The sequence below is a fragment of the Kogia breviceps genome, chromosome 19 (genome assembly GCF_026419965.1).
Source record: "Kogia breviceps isolate mKogBre1 chromosome 19, mKogBre1 haplotype 1, whole genome shotgun sequence".
Taxonomy (NCBI): Eukaryota; Metazoa; Chordata; class Mammalia; order Artiodactyla; family Physeteridae; genus Kogia; species Kogia breviceps.
In genome coordinates, this window is record NC_081328.1 from 5,194,883 (window position 1) to 5,219,525 (window position 24,643).

At 38.8% G+C, this 24,643-nt stretch overlaps 1 protein-coding gene across 7 annotated transcripts in view; it reads right to left on the reverse strand.

Annotated features, from left to right (window-relative positions):
• Positions 1-24,643, reverse strand: part of MAP2K4 (mitogen-activated protein kinase kinase 4) — a 103,871-nt gene that overhangs the window by 57,201 nt on the left and 22,027 nt on the right. For 5 of the 7 annotated variants that reach the window (XR_010838233.1, XR_009332667.2, XM_059048523.2 and 2 more), the window contains one exon: positions 15,859-15,961. Coding sequence is in view for 4 of the 7 variants with exons in the window: in XM_059048523.2 (XP_058904506.1) it covers positions 15,859-15,961 (103 nt within the window). In the remaining 3 variants the exon portion in view is untranslated. Of the gene's footprint in view, positions 1-240; positions 356-15,858; positions 15,962-24,643 lie in introns of those variants that run through there. The other 2 variants (XR_010838234.1, XM_067021508.1) reach the window with 2 other exon arrangements.

Here is a 24,643-nt window from a genome sequence, read left to right on the forward strand (position 1 = left end):
AGTTTGAAGTGTGTTTTCTCCTCGTATTTCATCATCGCATTCTTCTACTTCATTTATCTTTATCTTGATTTCCTCCCAGTGCTATCAAACACATCTTTCTTCCCAAATCATTTCTCCTCCTTTTTCCCAAAGCTTCTCTGATTTTAGCAAGCCAGCATATACTAAAATGCCTCAAGCTGTTTTACCCTCTCCTCATAACTCGTAATCCTCCTTAGACGGGAAAATAAACGTAACACATACCCTGCACAGCACTGCAACCGTTCTTCTGTGTCCATACTGTTAGGGCCTCTAGATGAATGCCGCTTTATGCATCCTTCTGCAATGCAGCTCTGTCAATTCCGGAAATTTCCACAGTAAACGCAATCTGTCAGTTGCCATGGAAACTGCCTGCTTCCTGGCACTACTAACAAAATGAGTATCTTTGCTAAGATCTAAGATGAGGCAAAAGGAAAAACTGAAAAAAGAAAAATTTCTAGAAGAATCGCTCAAAGACTCCAGAGACAAACATTCAAATTTTGATATCCATATTCAGTGAACAGAAGGTATTAATTGTACAAATCTGCAGTATTTTGAAATAGTACTGACTTATGAAGTAGAAAGCACTTTTTCTTTAACCAACCAGGAAGACAGTAATAGACCACACAAGCATTCACGTTTACATCTTGCTGCATATTCCCTACGAGCTGATGTTTCTCACCTATGCTCAAAGCATACCGCTGAAATGGTTTTTCTGGCTGTGCTTCTTACAGAAAAGGTTAGGAAAGCTGCCCTAAACCAACAGGTTACAAGTTTTCCTAAGATCCTTTCCCTATTTGGGCTCCAATCTCCACTGGTGGCTAAAACCTCATCCCCCCAAGTATTACAAGAAATCAGAGTAGTTTAAAAGGGCACGTCAGGAGTCATCACTAGCAAAGCAGCCTTACCAGTACTCTCAGAACATTAGACCTAGCTGACCACCCGCCCACCCCGCCCTCGGAAAGGATGCTCCGTTCCCATGACATCACCCTCTATGGATTTGCCTCCGGCCTCTCAAACGTCTTTCCTAACTCAGCCTGTTGCTCCTCTTGTATCCAGCCTCTGAATGTCACACTTCCTCGGGGTTCAGCCCTGGACCCAATGGTCTCACCAAGATACACTCTCTTCCTAGACAATGTTATCATCTATATGCTGACAACTGTCAACTTTTTATCTCCAATCTGTACCCTTTTCTCTGCACACCACAGTCTTATTTTCGACACCAGAGTATGTGTCATGTTTATTTCCTTGCTATCTCTGATGGGATATTTCACAGGCATCTCACACTTAGCAAATCTCAAGCTTAACTCTTGCTCCTCTGTGCTCTCTTGTCCACTGAAGCTCCAGACCCACCCAGTGGTCCCCCATCAGTAATGACAACTGAACCCATCATTCAAGCCAGAATTCTGAAGTCACTATGAATGCCTTCCCCTCTTCACAACACACATTCAAATTATTACCAATTTCCATGAATGCTGCCTCCAAAAATCTCCGCAATCTGTCCACTTCCCTCTGCCTCCCCTGTCAACTCAACGTCATCACCACCCATATATTTCAGCTACACTAGCACAGCCTTGCTGGGTTTCCCTAATTCTGTCCTTGCCTCTCTCCAGTGCATACCCCAAACAGCAGCCAGAATCATCACTTCAGAACGTAAATCAGATCATGTCACTCACCTGCCTATAATGTGCTACAGCTTCCCACTACACTTTGTACATCACCCCAACTCTGCCTACAAGACCCCGCATCACCTGGCCCATGACTATCTCTGCACCCTTACTTTAAATCCACTTCTCCTTCTCAATTATTCTCCACTCAAACTGGCATTCTTTCAGTTCCATAAAAAGCTGAACCTTTCCCACCTTGATTGAGATCTTGAAACTTCAAATACATGCTATTGCCTCCACTTGGGACACTCCTGTCAGCCCCTTCCCCAAACCTAGTAAAAAGCTACACAGGTTTAGAAGCCTTCCATGGCCATCTCTTCACCACCTCCACTCCAAATGAGGCCCCTCTTTCATTCTTTCATGGCATTGGGTTATTGTCCTTCAATAGCAGGTATACTATTTATAATTTCATTCATTCATTCATTTGCTGAATGTCTGTGTCTACCTCTAAACCTTAAGCTTCATGAAGTAGCACTCACATCTCTTTTTCTCAATATGAAATACCCAGTTGCCACCACAGTACCTAGTAGATGGCAGACATTCAATAAACAGTTGCTGAACCTATGACAGAACACCTATTGGGTTGCTTTGGTTTCTGACAGCTGTCAGTCGCTCACAAAACTCTGATGCACTCCCTGGGCTCTATGAGATACCCCTATATCCCTTCCCTACATTCCCCTTTTTTGCACCCATTGAAACCCCAAGCTAAGGAGGAACACGTCTCTTGTATCTGACTTCTGCAGCTCCTCCATCAGGAGAGGCAATGGCAACCACCCGGGTGCACCTGCAATGCTGTGTGTGTCAGTGGTCCTCAACCAGGGCCAACTTTGCACCCCAAGGGTCTGGAGACATTTTTGGTTGTTACAACTGAAGGAGGGGGCGCTACAGCGTCTAGCGAGTAGAGTACAGAGGTGCTGCCAAACATCCTACAACACACAGAACAGCCCCTACAGCAAAGAGTTATCCAGCCTAAAATGTCAATGGTGCCCGGGCTGAGAAGACACAGCTGCGCCTTCCAAGTCTCCTAACATAGGAGAAAGGCCCAAAACTGTCAATCTATAATCATTAAGCACTTTTCAATTTTAAAAAAATGCAACATTTCACTGACACAAAGTTATTCTTAAAACATTGTTTTTAATTTAAAAATGAAAATAATCTAAATTGGCTATAAAATGCAATGAAAGGTACACAACGGACTGAAAAACAGGGTATGTGCTAATTTAGAAATATCTGCAAGATGTACTATATAAAAAAAACAAGCTACAAAGCAGTATATAATAAAACTATTTTTGTATAAATATTTCCATAGTTTTATATAAATTATCACATATTTTTATATATGAACAAGTTTTTCTGCAAGGACATATTATACTTTATAATAAAGTCGTATCTTCAGAGGGCAATATTAAGGACATGGAGCTTTTTATTTTATAACTTTCTATACCAACTGAATTCTCTTACTAGAAGCATGTATTACTCATTTCTTAAAGGGTAACATCAATTATCTGGACAGTAAAATTATGGGCCATTTTGGTTTTCTTCTTTATACTTTTCTATATTTAAAAACAAAAAGAGAGGAAAGACAGAAAGAGAGGGAGGGAGGGAAGCAAACACCACGGGTAAACGTGCTTTTAAAAGCACAGTAAAGACAACATGTCCCTGCACCTTATAACTACTTAAGGGTACATCACACCTCATGTGACTTGATGAATGTTCCAGATTAATCCTCAAAAGCTACCTGATAACCTTCCTTAGCTTTTCACTCCCGGTCTCTTTCAAACATCGTGACAAGGGAAACCAAATGGGCAGAAACAAAATTTGTCACAGGCACAGGAGCCAAATCCAATAAAAACACGGGGTTCATATACTTATCAAGTGATTGATGAAACACAGAGGTGCTTTGAGAACAAGAAGAGAAAGCCACAAGTACTGTTTAGTGAAAGTAAATAATATACTCATAATTTGTATCATTATTGTTCTGGCCTTTTCGTAATTGAAGTATCATTTTCATATCGTGAAATGCACAAACCATTAAATATTGAGTTTGATGAGTTAACAACCACAACCACGTACACCCTTATATCTCACAACCCTAACAAGATATAGGATGTTCCATCAGCCTGGCAAGTTCTCTCCAGCCGTGCTTTTCAGTCCCCTCCAGAGACGCACGCTCTCCGGTTCCAGCCACTGTAAATTAGTTCTGCCTCCTTCGGAACTTCATGGAGACACACCAGACGGTGTGTTTTCTTGTGTCTGGTCCCTTCTGCTCAGCATTTTCGGTGACTCACCAATGTGACTGTGGGCATCAGCACTCTGTTCTTTTTCACTGCTGAGAATTTCATTGAATTATATACCACAATTTGTTTATCCATTCTTCCATTATTAGACATCTGGGTTGTCTCTAGTTTGAGGGCAACCACGAATAAAGTTTTTAATGAACATTTGTATTGAGGACATTTTCATTTTGGGTAAATAATAAGGAGTAGAATTGCTGAGTCATGGGGTAGATGTATGTTTAACTTTATAAGAAACTATCAAAAGAGTTTTCTAAAGTGACTGTACCACTTTCTACTTCCCCAACAATATGTGAGAATTCCAATTACACCCTATACTTGCCAATATACTGCATGGTCTTTTAAATTTTATGCATTCTGACAGTATGTATGGTATTTCCTTGTGGTTTTAATTTGCATTTCCCTAATTAATGCTGTTGTTAAGCATGTTTTTCATGTACTTATTATCCATTCCTATACATTTTGCGGAAATGTCTGTGAAATCTTTAACCCACATTTTTCTTTGTTTTGTGTTGTACTTCATTATACTTACTAAATGTCTTTGTCAGATATATTAACTGTAACTATTTTCTCCCAGTATGTAGCTTGCCTATTTATTTTCTTAAGAAGCTTTTGACGAGCAGAAATTTTAAATTTTGGTAAAATCCAATTTATCTTTTTTCAGTAGTTATTTCTTTGTCCTGTCAAAAAAAATCTTTCCTTATGCCTGACCACAAACTGATTTGGATATTTTTTTATAAGCTTTATAGAATTTTTCCTCATAGATCTATGATCCATCTCAAACTACTTTTTGCATATGGCATAAAGTAGGAATCAAGATTTACTCTGTTCCATTCCTTCTTCCAGTTGTTCCATCACCATGGAAGTTCTCTCCTTTTCCCCACTGAACTGTATAGGCAGCTGATCAAAAATAAGTGGATTTTTATCCATTCCTCTGTTGATGGACATTTAGGTTGCTTCCATGTCCTGGCTATTGTAAACAGAAGATGCAGTACATATATACAATGGAATACTACTCAGCCATAAAAAAGAACAAAATAATGTCATTTGCAGCAACATGGATGGACCTAGAGATTGTCCTACTGAGTGAAGTCAGACACAGAAAGACAAATATCACATGATATTGATTACCTAAAAAAAGGGGTACAAATAAATTTATTTACAAAACAGAAGTAGAATCACAGATGTAGAAAACAAACATAGCTACTAGGGGATAAGGGGGTGAGGAATAAATTGGGAGACTGGGACTGACATATACACCCTACTATATATAAAATAGATAATAAGAACCTGCTGTACAGCACAGGGAACTCTACTCAATACTCTGTAATGGCCTATATGGGAAAAGAATCTTTAAAAAAAAAAAAGAGTGGACATAAGTATTGATGTATGTATAACTGATTCACTTTGCTGTGCACCTGAAACTAAAACAACATTGTAAATCAACCATACTCCAATATAAATTTTTTTTAATAAATGGATTTTATGTTTGTCTACGGGACTTTTATTCTGTTCTGTTGATCTATTTGTCTATCCTTAATGTCCTTCCACAGAGCCCTAATTACTGTAGATTTATAGCAATCCTTGAAGTTTAAGTCCTCCAACTTATTCTTTTATAAAATTGCTTTTGGCTATTCTAGATCCTTTGCATTTCCATATAAATTCCATGTATTTAGGTCTTTAAGTTCTCTCAGCAACATTATAGTTTTATAGTTTCAGTGTAAAAGTCTTATGCATTTTTCACTAAATTTATCACTAAGTATTTTATACTTTTTCATTCTCTGACAATCACTTTTTCAATTTCACTTTTCAGGTGTTCCTTTACTAATATGTTTTAAATTGATTTTGGAATAATGATCATGTATCCTGCGACCCTGCTAAAGTCACTTAATTCTAATGTTTTGTAAATTAACTAGGATTTTCTACACACATAGTCATATCATCTGCCAAAAAAAAGACTGGTTTGCGCTTTTTTAAAAGATTATTTATTTATTAATTATTATTATTATCTCTTTTTGGCTGCGTGGGGTCTTAGTTGCGGCATACAGGATCTTTGTTGAGGCATGAGGGATCTTTCACTGTGGTGTGCAGGCTTCTCTCTAGTTGTGGCGGCAGGTTTTCTCTTCTCTAGTTGTGGTGTGCGGGCTCCAGAGCACGTGGGCTCTGTAGTTTGCGACACGCGGGCTCTAGTGGAGGCGCTCGAGCTCAGCAGTTGTGGTGCACGGACTCAGCTGCCCCGTGGCATGTGGGATCTCAGTTCCTTGACCAGGGATCGAACCCACGTCCCCTGCATTGCAAGGCGGATTCTCTACTACTGGACCACCAGGGAAGTCCTATGGTTTGCTTCTTTCTTTCCAATCTTCGTGTCTTTTAATTCTTCTGCTTACCTCACTGCACTGGCTAGGACCTCCAGTATAATACTGAATAGAATTGGTGAGTACAGATATTCTTGTCTTATTACTAATCTTGGAGAAAGCATTAAGTCTTTTGTCTCTAAGTATGATATTAGCTATAGGTTTTTCATAGATGTACTTTGAACAGCTGAGAAAGTCTCCCTCCTCTTTTCCTAGTTTAATGAGAATGTCTATAATGAATGGATATTGAATGTTGTTAAATGTCTTTTATGCATCTACTGAAATGATTATGCCATTTTTCTCCTTATTTTATTAATGCAGTGAATTATATTGATAATTTTCAAATGTCAAATTAAGATAAATCCCACTTGGTCATGACATATTATCCTTTCTATATATTGTTGGATTCAATTTGCTAATATTTTGTTGAGGATTTTCAAGTGTATGTTCATGAGGGATAGTGGTCTGTAGTATTTTTTTAATAATATCCCTGTCCAGTTTTGACATCAGGGTTATACTGAACTCATAAAATGAACTGGAAAATGCTCCCTACTCTTCTATTAGCTGAAAAAGTTTGTGGAAGCTTAGTCTTATTTATTCCTTTAATGTTTGATAAAATTTACCAGGAAAACCATCTGGGGCCCCAAGTTTCCTTTGAAAGTGAAAGTTTCTCACTCTAAATCCAATTTTTAACAGATATAGGAGTATTCAGATTTTCCATTTCTTCTTGGGTTAGTTTTTATTATTTATGTCTTTCAAGGAATCTGTCTATATCATTCAGGTTATTAAATTTATTGGCATAAAGTTACTTATTATATTTCCTTGGTATGCTATTACTGTCTGTGGGATCTGTAGTGATTGCCCTCTTTTCATTCCTGACAATGATAACTTGGGCTTCTTCTTTTCTTTCATCTGTCTTGTTAGGGGTTCATCACTTTTATTGATCTTCCCAAGAAACAACTTTTCAATTTGTGACTTTCTCTATTATTTGTCCATTTTCTATTTCATTAATTTCTGCTCTTATCTTGATTATTTCCTTTCTTCTACTTACTTTGGATTTAATTTGCTCTTCTTTTCCTAGCTCCTTAATGTTGTTATTCATTACTCTGTCTAGTGATTCTGTGTTTGTGCCTTGCCTAGGCATTTAAATATTTAGGAAGACGGTTGTAACACTTTTTCTTTCTTTCTGATTCATTTAGAATCTGTAATCATTCTCTCAATTGAGTTTAATTCATGCCCATTTCTTTTTCAAAAAAGGACACTGGGTAATTCTCCAAGGGAAAAAATAAGGCACCTCTTCCTCACCTCACTGTATCACCAAGCAAATCACAAAGCTTCCAATCACCTTTTGGTTGCCTCTTTTATGCATGTGTGTGTGAGACAACCAAGGATCAACCAAAGACAAACAAAAAGTGAAAATACATACAAAGTTGAAGGAGAAAAAAAGTTAAGAAAAACAGGGACTCAAACTAAGAGGTCCAAAACCTAAAGTGGAGTTTCAGCAGGAGAGCTACCAGAAAGGAGAAAATCAAAAGAACAGGAGAAAATCAAAAGAATAAAAGAAAAATAAAGCATATATCCTAGAATGAAAAATAGTGGTTTCTAGTTCAAGAGAGTCCACCAAGAGCTCAGTGAAAGGAAAGAAGAAAGGAAGGAGAAGAGAAAAGGAAAATAAAACCAAAGCAGATTTCTGACACAGGGGAAAAGACAAAATCCTACAATCATCCACAAAGAAAACAACAGGTCATATTCCAAAGTTCAAGAATCACAATGGCATATAACTTTTTAACAGTAACCCTTGAACACTGGAAACATTGGAGCAACGCTTTCAAAACTCTGAAGAAAAATGTCTACCCCAGAATTCTATAGTCAATAAAACTACTAATCTATTAAGAGGGTTAGATAAAGGCATTTTCAGACATGCAGAGACCCCAAAACCTTACTTACTAAGAAAAAACACTTATCTTGGGAAGCCATTAGAAGATATACTCCCCCAAAATGTGAGAGAAAAACTGAAAAAGAAAGAGAAAGGAAGAGAAAGAGAGAGAGAGAGAGGAAGAAAGAGAGGAAGGGAGGTAGGAAGGGAGGAAGGAAGGGAGGAAGGAAGGAAGGAAGGAAGGAAGGAAGGAAGGAAGGAAAGGAAGGAAGGAAGGAAAGGAAGGAAGGAAGGAAGGAAGGAAGGAAGGAAGGAAGGAAGGAAGGAAGGAAGGAAGGAAGGAAGGAAAGGAAGGGAGGAAGGGAGGAAGGAAGGGAGGGAGGAAGGGAGGAAGGGAGGAAGGGAGGAAGAAAACATGAAATCCCCGAAACAGGGAATCAAATTCAGGAGAGTAACACAGGCATTCACAAAACAATGGCACCAGCCATGAAGTGCAACCACTCCAGAATACAGCAAGAGTACTGTATAGATAGACAGATGACTCCAGAAAAAAAGAACTGAGCGATCACCTAAGTAGTTAATTATGTGGAGAGGAGATTCACAGTGAACCATTAAATGAGGCAATTAACTCTGGGGCAAACACACTTACTCGAGAACAGTAATGTAATTACACAGTGACTCAATTTTAAATAATAATAAGAAGAAAGAATACTCTGAAAAGAGATGATGTTTCCTTTAAATGGTAGAATTCCTTATTAGTAGACAGAAGTTTCCAGAAACATGCCTATACTACAAAGGCAAAGGACTTCTATAACATTATGAAGTAAATCAGAACTCAAAAACTTGCTGCCTGATTACAAATGGTTGGAAAACTCATCTAAAGCAAAGCAACCAGACATTTCTTTAAAGAGCAGAACTTTGCAGTACTATAGGTAAAGAACTACGGATTATATATTTTAACGTCTAAGTCTCCAATTCGAGAATCAAGATGATTTAAAACACTAAAACTAAGTTCATTTTCGGGAAACAAGCAACTCAACAGCATTTATCACGTTAATTTCTTTAAATAAATACTTCAGAATTAACATCCAATACCTGAGTCCAGCTTAAGGAGAATTATACTAGTGACTCTCCAAGGGTGGAGGGCCACACAGAGAATCAGCTCAGTCACACCTAGTACCACTGCCCTCCAAGTACAACCATCAGGTGCACAGAGATTGAGGGTGGAACTGAGGGAAAGATTAAATACCTCTGAACTTTAAGAATGCAAGTTTTGAAAGATTATCTCACACAACAGCATTATGCACCACAGTCAAAAGTCAGAAACACCGAAATGCCCATCAATGGATAAATGGATAACAAAATGTCATATATACATACAATATAATTCACCCTTAAGAAGGAAATTCTGACACATGGCAGAACACAGATGGAGCATAAGGCCATGTTGAGTGAAACAAGCCAGTCACAAAACAAGTATTGTATAATTCCACTTGTATGAGGTACCTAGAGTAATCAAATTCACAGAGACATAAAGTAGAACGGTGGCTACCAGGGGCCAGAAGAAAGAGGAATGGGGAGTTAGTGTTTAATGGATACAGAGTCTCAGTTTGAGAAAATAAGAGTTCTGGAGATGAATGGTAGCGATGGATACACGACAACATGAATGTACTTAATGCCACTAAGCTGTACACTAAGAAATGGTTAAGATGGTAAATTTTGTTATGCACATTTTGCTACAGTAAGAAAAAAAAAGTATGCTGCAGTAAATCTAAACCAGCCCAAAATAAGTAGATTACCCCACAGAATTTGACACATTTGGCCTTTTTAAATTTGGGGTACTAATTTGTACCTATAAATATTTCTACAATAATATTACTGCCATTATGTGAAAGGGCTCCACCACAGAAATGTAGAGATTCCAAATGACTATGATTACATTAAAAATTTCAGAGATGGAAAAAAAGTTTTAAGCTCAAGTAGACTAATGGTTTTCACACTCCGGAACTGACCAGAGATGTCCTGGGACTATTTTGAGGAATGAAAGTAGACAAGACCACAGAGCTCTCTCCCACCTCCACAAACAGCCTGTCAGGCTCATGCACAAGATTTTATTTCAAGAAAGCAGCACAACACTGGCTTGATTCATATTCATTCCTATTCAAATCCATTTTCTCTCCCCCACCCCCGGCCATTCACCATACAAAATAATGAAAGTTACTATCCTAATTCAATGCCTGAACTAAAATTAGAGTTAAGTGACACACTGAAGGTCACAGAGACGGTGATGATTCTGGGGTAGAAACCAGGACTCCAGTAGTAACAAAACACTTAATCCAAGATAATAAGTTTAAAAGATAAAGCTTCCACAATTTAACCAGCAATAAATGCCTACGTAATTTTTAATTACTGTTCTGCCTTTTAAGATGATGCTCTACTGAGTAGGCTCATCATGGAATTAAGATTACTAGTGATTGGACTTCCCTGGTGACGCAGTGGTTGAGACTCCACCTGCCAATGCAAGGGACACGGGTTCGAGCCCTGGTCCAGGAAGATCCCACATGCCACGGAGCAACTAAGCACATGCGCCACAACTACTGAGCTCATGTGCCACAAGTACTGAAGCCCTCACGCCTAGAGCCCATGCTCCGCAACAAGAGAAGCCACCGCAATGAGAGGCCCGCACACCGCAAAGAAGAGTAGCCCCCCACTCGCCACAACTAGAGAAAAGCCCACACACAGCAACAAAGACCTAATGCAGCCCAAAATAAATAAATTAAAAAAAAAAAAAAGAATACTAGTGATTAACTGGGGACTTCAAAACTTCTTTTAAAACTACCTCCTAGATGTTCTATGGCACAACTGAGCCTTTTTCTGTTCAAATATAATAAAGATAAATGAGATCCTCTTGATCTCAACAAAACAGAGCCCCTTAAATTTACAACATATGGTTCCCAAATGTTTAGCTTAAGCCCCCAAATGTATCTTCCCTCATCATTATTTATTTCCAATGTTAGCTTTTAAGCTGGTGGTTCTTCTTGTACAATCCTGATACACTGTGCAGATAAAAGGGCTGTTCCTTCAGAATAACAATCATATTTGGTGCATTCTAAATGATTCAGCACAGTGAGAGCACTCAGATCACTCAGCATGATGAAAGCACAGAACACAGCAGTGGAATATCTACTTCTGTTCATGTCAAATTTTATACACAGAACATGACTTTAGCACAAGCCTGCCACATTTATAAGAATACCCTTGGGGTATCAAAAAGACAGATAGTGCCTAGTATAATCCAATCCTGATGGAAATGTCAAAAGTAGCCAAACATTTTTTTCCTTTCGTCTTTCCTTGCACTCTGTAGTTTTACAGCTTAATCGTTCATTTAAAGAGCCAAATGGCAAAATGCTAACATCTCTTACATCTAGGTAGCAGGTACAAGAGTCTCCAACAGTCACTTTTTTGTGTGTTGGAAATACTTATAATTTTAACCAATGATAATTAAAAACCAAGGTTTCTTGTTCAGGTTGTCTCCTCACTCTCTAAGGACCCACATGAAAAGAATGATTCTTTTTAAAGGAAATAAACAATAAAAAAACGGAGATTTAGACAAATTTCTGAACACCTGAAGGCAGACAAAAATATCTAGAGAAAGCAAAACTAATAAAATTCCAAGGGAAGAGACTCTACAGTTTCAAAAACTTGTCAGCCAAGTACAGTGTAAAACCTTGTTTAGCTCCTGCTTCAAACTTGAAAAAAGTGATGAAGTAATCTGTAATACTTACTTGATGATATTAAAGAATCATTTATTCTACTAAATATAATGACAATATTATTATTGTGTTTTTAAAAAGGAGTCCTTGTCTTTTAGAAACACATCCTGAAATATTTATAGATGGAATAATATGTCTGAGGTTTGGTTAAAACTAAGGAGGGTAGAGGAATAGACAAAAATAATATTGGCCATATTAATTGTTGAAGCTGCTAAAGCTGACTGATAAATACAAAGAGATTCAGCTACCCCTCTCTAGTTTTGGATATATTTGCAATTTTCCATAATAAGGGGTTAAAAAAAATAGCAATAGAGAAAACTAGCACCCATCACACATGGTAGGAGGGGAGGCATGCCGCCGAGATGAGAGACAGGTAATGGTCCCAACAGACCCTTAGAGAGGATTCACAGCTGGAAAGTACAAAAGCCTGGAAATGGAAGAGTGATTACAATTCTTTCCAGAAGAAAGGTTTACTCAGCTCGTTTTCTTTCCACCTGCCCCCAAATGAAAAGAGAACATGTCTCTAAAGAAAACAAACATGCTATCTGGAAAAAACAATGCCTCCTAGGGCAAATACTGGCCTACTCATCATGGCATCTAGAGTATTCCTGGCCTAACAGCCAGCGCTCAAACCATTCACAGAAAAGTCAAGTCAAGCCCACCAGTTGGCTGCCTCTAACCAGAGCTTCCAATAAGTCTTCTAATTTCCTCATCCTCAACTATCAATGGACAACCAAGAACAACTAGACATGTGGAAAAAAGCTAACACAAAGGAGAAAGACAAAGATAAAAGAAAAAGCGACCCTTGAGGAAATAGATTACCTAAAGGATAGAAAAGAATTTTTAAATTCCAGACTTTACATCCATAAATTAAGAATAGGATACTAAGAAAAAGCCAGAATCAACTCTTAGAAATAAAAAATCAATTCCCAAAATAGAATATTCTATAGAAGGGTCAGGAAATAAAGGAAATCTCCTAGAATATAAAGCAAGAAAACAAAGAGAAAATATAAAAGTCAAAGACCAAGAGAATTCAGAGACACAAAAACCAAATAACACACATTTCAGGAAGAGCGAATAGGAAAAACATGAAGGAATCTATCAAAAGAAAAGCAGCAGAAATTCTCTCAGAAAAAGATACGTGACTCTTCAAACTAAAACAACTCATCCGGTACAAAGAAAGATGATCCAAACCTAAGCATATTCTCACATAATTATAGAACACCAAGAATAAAGGCAAAATGCTGAAAGTGAGAGACAAATAGGTAATCCATAACTAACATCTCCACTACAGTGAAACAGATCTACACATGGTCCCCAAATTTAGCTTGCGCTGACACTCACCAGAATGCCATTCTTCCCTCTCTCCACCTAACCTCCTCCAGGGGGCTTTCAAAATCCAGTTCAAACCTTGTTCCCTCGTAAAACTTTTCACCAAGTTGTTTATCTGAAGTGCTCTTACCCCTCCTGCACCATTCATTTGACTTTTGATCTGTATTACCTTATGCCTTACTTCTTGAATTTCTGTCTTCTTGAAAGCTATTTCTCAGAAAATAAGGACACTGTCTTAACCTTTTTTTTTTTTTTAATCGTCCACAAGAATGCTGCACCCAGTAGACATCAAATGTCAGATGGAAATGAAACTAGTCCCTGGGACATAACTTCATTAGTTACTTATATTTCATCTTATCTTTTCCTAAACTCATTTTAAAAGTTTTATATTTATATCTATAACTAAAGTTCAAGAAGAACTGAGTGCAAGGAAATTTTAAAAGGAGGAAACACATATAAATGGCATAGAGGTATCTTTTTCAAAACCTCCACCTACTGCAAGTTATATCTTCTAATTGAAAACTTATCCTAGGCAGTGATCAACAGTGGTTTTTAGTTCCTGGTAGTATTCAATACACAGGAAGAATACAGAGGATCCCTGTGGAAGGCGGTGGGAAGGTAGAGAAGATATGCTGCCCTAAGCAGGGAAACAACTGTCTCTGACGAGTATCAATACTAGTAGTTGCCTATTCCTGATCCAGATAACAGACCAGTGCAATAATAAAACTCAAAGGCAGGGTCTAAAACTTTTACATACTAGAATCAAGTTCCAAAGATTCTATCACAAAGATGCCTCTCAAACTGTGTCCTCTCAAACTTTTAACACCTTCTGGGAAGAGATGAATAAGAAACCTAGCTGGTTACAGGATTATTATGAAGTAGTTTTAAAAAAAGAAAGAAAGAAAAAAAACAAAAGCTGATAGACTCAAATTTTGGAAGAAAGCTTTTTCTTCACTGCCCTGTTTACTGTTAAAAAAAAAAAGATTCTGTCCATGAATTCCCCTAGACATGAAGAAAGACTAATGGGGAGAGAGTACAAATATGTAAATGTTTTTCTAGTTCTAAATGCAAATCAGGTTGTCTTTCTCTTTGTCCAAGGGGGCTTTTAAAAAAAGAAAGAAAGAAAGATTTGTTAAGTTTGGCAATTACTACATATTCTTCTTTTTTAGACTTCAAATGTGTGGTTCAGCTGGCAACCAAGGCAACAGAAATGGAATATGTTCAAGAATTAGTTTTGTACTAGCTTTCACTAGAAATTCTAGGAAATGAGGAAGGAGGTTCTTTTAATGGTGTTTCCTTGCCGCTTGAGCTCTGACTAATTAAGCAGTGCTAAGAGTTTCCTTCCTCGATATGTTTCAGAGAAGGTAACAAGGCTGAGCTCTGACAAGAAGTCTCATTGTGAACAGCAGTCTAATAAAGCTGACAGACACCACTCCCAGGCAAATAAACTGCGGACTCAGTCCTCACTGAAAATCTCTTTCATTCCCCTTCAGGTGACAGCTGTAAGCATAAGAGCATACAGACACATGTACATGCTGCTTCCTTCTAGACACTGATGTTTTAAAAATAAAATATTTTCAACATTGCTACTGCAAGACAGTCTACCTTCTACCAATGTGTTACTGTTTGCAAATACAATGTATACCAAATGTCAAACAGCAATAAATGTGCCTCTTTGGGAAGAATAAATGTATCTGTAGTCTAATAAAGTTTGAATACAAATTGCTGAGGAATTATTACAAAACTATAAAATAATGGATTCTGACAGCTTTTTAAACCATACCTTCTTTATAGTTCTCAGTACTAGAACTAGGTGAAAATTATTTTTCTGGACATTAGTAGAAATGTAAATCCACTGGCTTTGACCCTTCATGTTCTTGCCAGGTTTGAGAAGAAGAAAACATTATTATTTAATACTTCACTTCACTTTGATTCAAAGGTTTCTGTAAAATATTATTATGGCGAGATTGTTTTAAATTAACTAATATATTTCTAATACTTTTCAGTAAAATGCTACAATATCATTTCTATTTTTTAATTTAAAAATATTAAGGGAATCAATTTTTTAAAAAATCACTGACACATACATATTCTTTCAATCTACTATGACATGGAAATCTTATAGACACTCAGTATATTAAGAATGGAAATCTATTTTGTCACCTAGTAACTGGGGATGATTTGTGCAGATCTACAGGAGGGAGTTAAGTTTTCTAAATACTACTTACAACTTAACTGGAAATCCAGAAGGAGGGGTAAAAGTAATATTCTCAGAGTTCAATAAGAGAGAAATTAAAACGATATAAATGTAACTGGATCTTCAGCTCTTCCTTTCCCTTCAAGTAAACTTTAAAAAGGAAAATTGTGTTTGCCTACTTCAGACTACAGAGTCAACAGCTTTCTATTTGAGTTCAAACAGTAATATTTCAAATGGCCCAGAGGATAACAGAAATACCAACCCCTCGACTTGAAAAAATTCATAAAACACAATAACTTTAAAACCCTTGCTTGAGTTGAGCCTTTTATTTGATTACCAGGAATACTCACATGTGTGGGTTTTGAACTCCTGCAGGATTGGGATTCAGAGTAAACCTTGCTGTAGATTTGAAAGGTGGATTTGCAAAATTCAACTTCAGTGCTTTGCGTTTACCTAAGAAATAACAAATAAAAAGTAAAAGTTTCAAGTACTATAAAACAGGTAGGATTCTGAGGGCAAAAGAAATTCACACCAAAAGGCAGAAAATTTTGCTTTAACATATAATTAATATTTTGAAAGGTGGCAAAGAATTGCTCAGAATTAAGAAAAAGTAAATAAAAATGATCTAAAGTTGTTACTAACCACAAATCACTCATTATCTCCAAAACAACAGAAAACAATGCCAGTGCTTCCAGTTTATATTGTTCAGAGATGCTAAGGCTTTTGTAAGTAAAAAGACCACAATAAAAATTATTCCCCTCAGCAGATATATTGAAAAATACTAAAATATTAGCACCTTTCCAGTGTTACATTTTACTTCCTTAGTTTAATTAAAATCATTTTCCCTCGAATGTAATATAAACAACTGAGTGAAGAATATGAAGCATTCTGTAACCATAATGGCCTAAAAGCATTATGGTACAGTCAACTTCAAGTTAATAACACAGGTATACCAAATAATCATTTTATGGGGGGCAATTTCTTTGGTACGGGAAGGGAGAAAGTATGAATACCTTATACCAAAAAAAAAAAAAATGTCCTTTACAGAAAAGTCAGAAAATTAAGAAAAGATAAAGAAACAAAAATGTATAAAATATTATATATACACCTATAAATATATAGGGTTTTAAAAACTTGTATATGCACTTAAAAGTCCAGTTACCCCAAAATAATCATTATCTACTGCACACTATTTTCTATACATAGATAGAGACATTATTTTTTCCTCTACAATTAAAATTGGACCACAATACTGTTTTGTAACATGCTCTACTCACTGACCATTTTTTTTTCTATGTCAGTAAATCTTACAAAATCCTTAATGCAAGGGCCTACTATATGGAAATTCTGTAAGAGTTGGGTTTTTCCACATTTTTAGTACACCTTGTTTCATGTACATATTAAGAATACTTTTCCTAGCGCTCACTCTTCGCACTTTATTATACAGATATCAGTCAATACCTATTCCAACAACATCTCTGCCGTCCAAGCACCTTCCCACCTCAGTGGCTTCAGAAAATGGATTAGAGGGCTCAACCTGTCCAGCCCGGTGCTTTCATGAGACACGGAAGGCTGAGTATGGGCCACACGAGTCAGACAGGACTGCAGGACAAGAGCTGGATCAGCTCTCAGGGATGGGCCTTTCTACAGGATAATGGCAGCTCCTAAGAAGCCCACTGTCAGACACAACCATAGTACAACATGAATTTTCCTCGTAAGTTACCCTTTTGGGTACCAAATTTTTTTAAAATAATTTTTATTTGACTGCAAGTAGAGAAAGGACTTTCAAACTATACAGGCAAAAGGTACTCTACAAAAAATGGCAGATTTGGGCTTCCCTGGTGGCGCAGTGGTTGAGAATCCGCCTGCCGATGCAGGGGACGCGGGTTCGTGCCCCGGGGTCTGGGAAGATCCCACGTGCCGCGGAGCGGCTGGGCCCATGAGCCGTGGCCGCTGCGCCTGCGCGTCCGGAGCCTGTGCTCCGCAGCGGGAGAGGCCACAACGGTGAGAGGCCTGCGTACCACCAAAAAATAAAAAATAAAACAAAACCAAAAAATTGGCAGATTTGACTGTATTAGAAAAGCAAACTCTGTATTTACCAAAAAACCTTTAAAAAATTAAATGAAAACTTGGGAAAATTCTTATAATACAAAATCAGAAACTCTAAATATATAAAGACATCACACAAATCAAGAAAAAAATTGGCAAGGGTATGAAAAATTAAGCAAAATTGAGAAAAAATTATGAAAGGTACTCATAACACCAAAAACAGTTAAAATTTTGGTTCATGTGAAATTGGGAAAGTTTAGAGGTTTTATTTTGTACACATACATTTTTTTTTTTTTTTAATGATAACATGGTGATCAGAGTGACCAGGTAAAACAATCACTAGCAAAATACACTGCTGGTAGAAAAGTAACCTCTGGTGAGAGGTTCAGCAATATACAAAAAGCTTTAAATGAATATGTTCTTTCACTTCTTGGAAATCTGTCTTTAAGAAATACGTAAAGGCAGAGGATTATTTGCAGGCCCTGCTAGATTCTGAAATTGCCTGGGACTGCTTGCTCCCTCCTCTGGTCCTTCAGTTTTCTCCCTGTTTGAATGGGAATCTCCATCACTGTTGTCCAGCGCCTGACCCACCACTGTATTCTGGAAGCAGATAACTCACCTTCTAGTTACTAGGTCCATAGATGGAGAAGAATTTTGTGTCACAGTGGATCATACTCAAGAGTCTCACCCCATACCTGATTTAGATGCTTCTGATGATGAGATTTAGGACTGGTGAGCTGATGATGTCTAGATGAGGTCTGGATTTGAGCTAATGACGTAATGAGTTAAGACTTCTGGGGATGATGGAGGAGGGTGAATGTACTTTGCACGTGGGGCAGATGTGACTATACGGGGGCCAGAAGGCAGACTGTAGTGGACTGAAAAGGTGGCCCCAAAGTACCAGAAGCCATGAATGTTACTTTATATAGCAAAGTTTCTGGAGATACAATTGAGTGAAGGACCTTTGCAATCATAAATCTGAATGAGCTCAATGCTTACAAACTCCCCAAATCAAAAGCTGAACATCACCTGCCACGTGTGTGTGTCTGAAACTACCTGGTACATCACCCATGTTCTCTATATGGTGAAAAGTGATAGAAGACTAAGATCAAATACTAAGGATAATAACAGAACATAGAATCATTGTGAAAACTATCCAAAGAAAAACACCAAAATTGGCCCTCTCTTCAAAAGCCCAATTTGACAGGACAGTAGCTAACCTTCCCAGGCAAATAAGGTATGTTACTACAACTAAAACGTACTCAAACTGTTCTTTTGAAAATAAGTATTTCTACCTAATACACACACACACACACACACACACACACACACACACACACACACACAGATTCCTTTTCGCACTGCATTCACATTTAAACAAAAATAAATTGAGGTCTTTAAAGGACATTTACTGCATAAATGAACAAGCACACAAGTAACAGAATGTGACATAACTTACATAAGTTAGATTTAAACACACTCTATACTTCAGAAACATCTGTAGCCATCTTGAAAACAGCCCAAGTATATATTCTGATCTCTCACCAACAAAATATGCCAAAGAATTCTATAGAAGTTCAAAGCCTCTGTAAGCAGCGATGACTCAGACCCTGAGGTCGAGTTACGCGGCCTGCTCTCAGCAGCGCACCCCAACTGCCCAAATGATGATTAGTTTAAGAGGAACTCATAAGGTGGTCAGCCTAGAGGAGAAGGAACGCTCCAGAAAGCTCATCAAAGGTGAGATTCCGGGAAAGGTAGAAAGAGGCAGCTTTTACAATACCTTAAAGGCTATTTCTGAATCTCTGTAGGCAGGAGCCTTTTTGTTTGTTTAAGCATCTCCTCCTCTCCCGTTCATTTTCTCTAAGTAAGAACCTCTATTAGGTCTGGTCTTTCTCATCTTTACTTCTCTTTCTCAAGCGGCCCAAAAAACTAAACCCTAAAGGCAACCTGTCACCATGTATTCAGATATTTTTAATAATAAAACTACAAACAAATAGGATATTAGATCAATGTGGATTTTTTTCAAAAGCCTGCAACAACTTCCACAGGGAGAAAAGGGTACAAGGAAATAAGTGATACTATAAATGGCCAGAAGAGATTTTTCAAAGCTAATAGGGATTAAAATATTTGTACAAGTAATTTAAAGTAATTATCAAGAAAGACTATAAATTTGTGATTATAATTACCCCTTTGGTAAGACTGTCACCAAATAATCAATTCCTAACCAGTCAACAGAGATAAACAGACCCTCCCCTTTAACTACAGTAGGATAGAAACAAAGTATGTCAAACATCTTAAATTATTTATATGGAAGAAGCTTCCCATCCAGAAGACTGTCTTTGTATACTTAAAACCCAGTTCAGTGCCTGATATAGAAAATGCTTTCAAATTGATCTGGGAATAAATTGGACACGGACAGACCCAGACAACTAGAGTGTGGGTTCAATTCGCTGGAGTAACTTTCTGTCGTCTGCACCCAAGAACACTGACTGATAAGGAAAACGGATTTGTCCTCACCCCACCACACTTCCAAAGCGCCGCTGTATCCTTTAGGGCAAGACTGCCTAACTTTTTTCACGCCATAGCTTACACAGAAAACGAGGACATTCGTTCAACACAGCGAGAAAATCGAAATCATAGCTGGCCTGAAAGCTGGCCGAGGTGTTTCAGCAGCCTCAGGCTCCACTCAGCCACTCGGAGGACTGAAGGGCCAGTCTTTCTGCATCACCCTTGAAATTCTGGTTTCCAAGCTCCGCCTTAAGGGAACACCAGTAATGTTTACACAGACTTTTCCATATCATGCATATGCAATTTCTTCCTCACAGTTCTCATGAGAGGAGTGTTCCTAAGCATGGGACCTTCAAGAATATTCAGAACTATGATTCTGAAGAAGAAGGATTTGACCAAGTATATCCATACTCACTACAGCCTAGGAATATCTTTTGCTCTAATTCTGACCACAGAACAACTCAGACTCACAGAATATTGAAGCCGAAAGGAAGACACCTTTCAGCTTTCAGACCACTGTGGGTTATGCGGTAGATTGTCACAAAAATAGCCACCAATGAATCACAGCTCGCTGTGTCCACGCCTCTTTGCCACGTGACTTTGCTGCTCTTCCCATCAGCAGGCGGCATCCATTTCCCTCCCTCTTGAACCTGGGCAGGCCTTGGGACTTGCTTTGACCAGAATAACAGAGCAGAAGGGATATGCTATATGACGTCCAAAGCTAAGCCTTATGAGCCCTTGCAGTTTGCACTCTCACCCTCTTGGAAAGCTACCGAGTCTAAATGGAAAGCAGTTCAGTCAGGCTTCCTTGATGATGAAAGAGCACATGGAGAGGCCCAGAAGTCCCAGCTACCCCAGCTGAGCTGAGACCGCCCCGACAGACAACTAGCTGAATGCAGACATGTGAGTAACAAATAGTAGAATCATGAAACATTAAACAGCTGCTCTTTTAAGCCACTACTCATATGCTGAAGGAGCTGGGGAGAAACAATGAAAAAGCGATCAGAATCAGTCCCTCTCCTACCACCAGCACAGGGGACTCCCCAGACCCAAGCACAGGAGAAAGTGGGAACTTGAACTACAACGGACAAATCACTCGTATGATACCAAGCATTCCAAGGATCCCACCAGGGGTGGGGGAAAAAGAACTGCCTTAAATTCTCATTTCTCCCTTGGCTCTAACTCTGAGTACCTAATTTTCAAAACAGAAAGAGTATCCAGAATAATTTTTTAAATTATCTCTCATCACCAGAAAAGAGGAAGACAATTCCAACTATGCAACCTCAAACAATTTCAGAAATGAGGAAATAAAGCGGTAGACGAGAACTTACTTTCATTCCCTTTTCTGCCTAAATTACTACCGTGCAAGTGCCCTAGCTTATTTCATAAGCTTGAGAGAATGAGAGAGGAAGGACGCTGACTCGCAGTTAGGAGAAATGGGCAGCCCTGTACATTTCAGACTTGCAACCCCAGGCCTTCCAAGTAAATGAGCTGCTGCCACAGCTAACAGTGTATTTTACTCCTCCTCCGCCAGCCTTTGGTACATCAGGGCGAGCAAGTTCCAAAAACTCACAAGATCTCACTTAGAACACCAAACTCTCATCAGTAAAAGAGAACACTGTCACCCATCCACGCAGCTAAGCACTTTGGAAACTGGACAGTGCTGAGTTCGTTCAGGAAACCAACAGCCCCTTTAGCCCATTCTGACACTTTTTTGTGTACGACAGATTGGGGGGAAGTCCAGCGTAATAAGTTACATAGCCATAGGTGCAGAGATATCACACGTATACACAAGGTGTTTTGCCAGGCAGTGGGGACAAAAGGATAGACAAGGTAGTGACGTAATTACAGACTCCTTTCTTTGGCATCCTGCCAAAATTAAAAAGGAACGCGGTGGGAGGAAGTCAAAGGGTAGGAATAGGGGGGAAAAAAAGTACTTTTGCTAGATGCCAAGTGACCACCAATGAAATACTGATAAAGATAAAAAGAGGGATCTTTCTGTGGTCTAGTAATTCACACATCTGTAAAACCAAGATAAAAACCACCCCTCAGTGTAAGCACTAACATGAGCCAGATGTCTATTACCAGCAAAACCACTATAACTCCTCAGACTAAACCAGCCAATTCCTGATTAGTCCAAACTCTTCAAAAACACCCGGGGAGCAATCGAATTCAGGAAGACCCTGCTGGGATTACCAAGACAGCACAGATGTCAAGGCTTTACTGAGATAAACAGGGCTTGAGATGCCTGTCCACACAGCCACACAGACAGAATCAAACATTCTGTGGGCAGGATCTCGGCTTCGGATCGCCACGGTCCCAAGCTCTCCTGTGAGGCCCCCAGGTTCACTGAGGGGAAAAGAGGAAATCCTTCTGTCTGAACTACAAAGCCCCAGCTGAAATCATGACCTTCTGAAATGACAAGCTGGGAGAGAATATAAGGGCCTTACTGATCAATATGACAGCAAATAGCCCAATTAGAAAATACACAAAGAGCATGAACAGGTAATTGACAAAAGAAGGAATACGAACAGAACAGAAATAAACCATTACCATGAAAAAATTATCAAATTCTTCTAGCTCTCCAAAAATTAAAATTCATGTTTTGCCTTTAACACCACACACAAATAAAGAGCCCTAATATCGATGTTAACCAAGGGGATGAGAAGCAGCAGCCCCCCAGCACTGGTCGGAGCTGTACTTTTACGCCTATCTGTGGTTAGGTGATGCCCGCCCCACCCACTACACCCTAAATTGCAGGGGTGCAGAAACCATTTCTCATGTGCCTCAATGTCTAGAATTACACCAGACACATAAATCCTTAACACTTCTTCAGTAACAAAAGGACACAGACAAACGAAAGAACAAACAAAGCACTGCTGTGAGATAAACGGGTTCACTTTCTCCATAAAAAGGGCCATACCTAGCAAACATCTCAAAATGTCCTTACGGCCAACCCATTGCTAAGAATTTATCCTTTAGGAAGTTAAAGGCTATGCAAAGAAAGTTATTCAAAGTAGAGACATCTGTGTGAGATTAGTTACAAAAATAATGGCCCACCCATAACTGGAATACTACACTACTGTCAAGAAAACACACCACAGAGACCACTGACATTAGAACTAACTTTAACAGTGAGAGTCCTTTTTTAATCAGGCAATAAGTAATGTGTCTGATAAATTGTCATTTTAGTAAAGCACATGTGCATATGGTAATTTATAATTCACACACGGGCCACATTCTCCAGAATATCACTGGTGATAATTCAAAGTGCTAGAATTATCAGTGACTTTTTTCTTTTTCTACTTTTCTGTTTTTCAGCACTAAGCATTTTTTGTCTCTGTTTTAATTATAGTCTCCTTGCTCCTCACATCAGAGCTTTCTAATCTGTTTTCTAAACCTAATCTTACTGAGCCCTAGAGAACAAGTAAAAAAATGGCCTTAAAAACACAAGTACGCATAGGCACTCTGATATACCTGCTAATACAACTTGGACATTTCCATACCCCTATCTATCATCTTGTAATATTTCATAAGTTATATCATTTGAGATTTTTGAAGGTATATGAATCAGCCAAGTTAACAATACTTTAATCTCCAACAAAATGGGAAAACACAATCCCCCCCACCCCCCACGCACCATGCCATGCTCCTGACTGTGCAAGCCCAGCCTCCACGGGAAATTAAGAGCGGGAATTCCAGTTACACACCCACCTTGAGAAGGTTCCAAATGGATACTCAAAAGGTGGCAGCCATACTGTCAGCACACCTCCACCCACAGTTTGGGGGAGAAGAGGAAGATGTGCTAATAATTCTGAGTCCTTCACGTGCCCCCGGCTTGTTGTCTAGCATTCTCTTTTATGCCATCATCCTTCACAGTCCTTGTACGAAAGGCCTAAGCCACTGTACACCTGCACTACCTTCCCTTCACAGAGAAGCTCAACGGCCACATGCAGCACTGACAATCTTAGTCAGGGAGGGGCGTGTTTGCAGCACAGTAAGTCAGTAAAGGTGCCCAGCACCTCGTCCGGGAGCTCAGAACACTTTAAATCCATGTAATGCCCCAAACTCAGCCAAATCCACATGGCATTTTTGTTCTTAAGCTTCAAATCCGTGAACATGTCAACAGGGGCCCCATGGAGACAAGTGACACGCAAACAGTGTTGACCAACTCCCACCGAACTTTCTACGCAGACGGTCTGTGATCCCTTCTCCTGTGATGTGCAGGCCTCCCAATCGGACCCTTCAACATTCTCGTGAAACTCCTCACCAGCTCCCCAGAGTTTTAAGTTACTGTCTCACCACGCGCCCAAGGCAAGATGTTAGGATTTCTGGAAAACCATCCACATAAGGAGTCTTCCTTGTCGGTAGCCCTCTTTCTAGTGGGACAAGGCACATAATATGCAAACTTAGGAAAACCATGTCAAGAAAAGTCGCAGAGCTTGTTCCAGTTTTTGTCCATACCTCGAGCCCATGCAGCGGCTCTGTGGGGGCAGAGGCACAGGCCACACGCAATGTTCTTATGGCGGCTTGCTTGAGCTCTAATGAGAAGACAGAGTGCCCACTGCACTTATATCA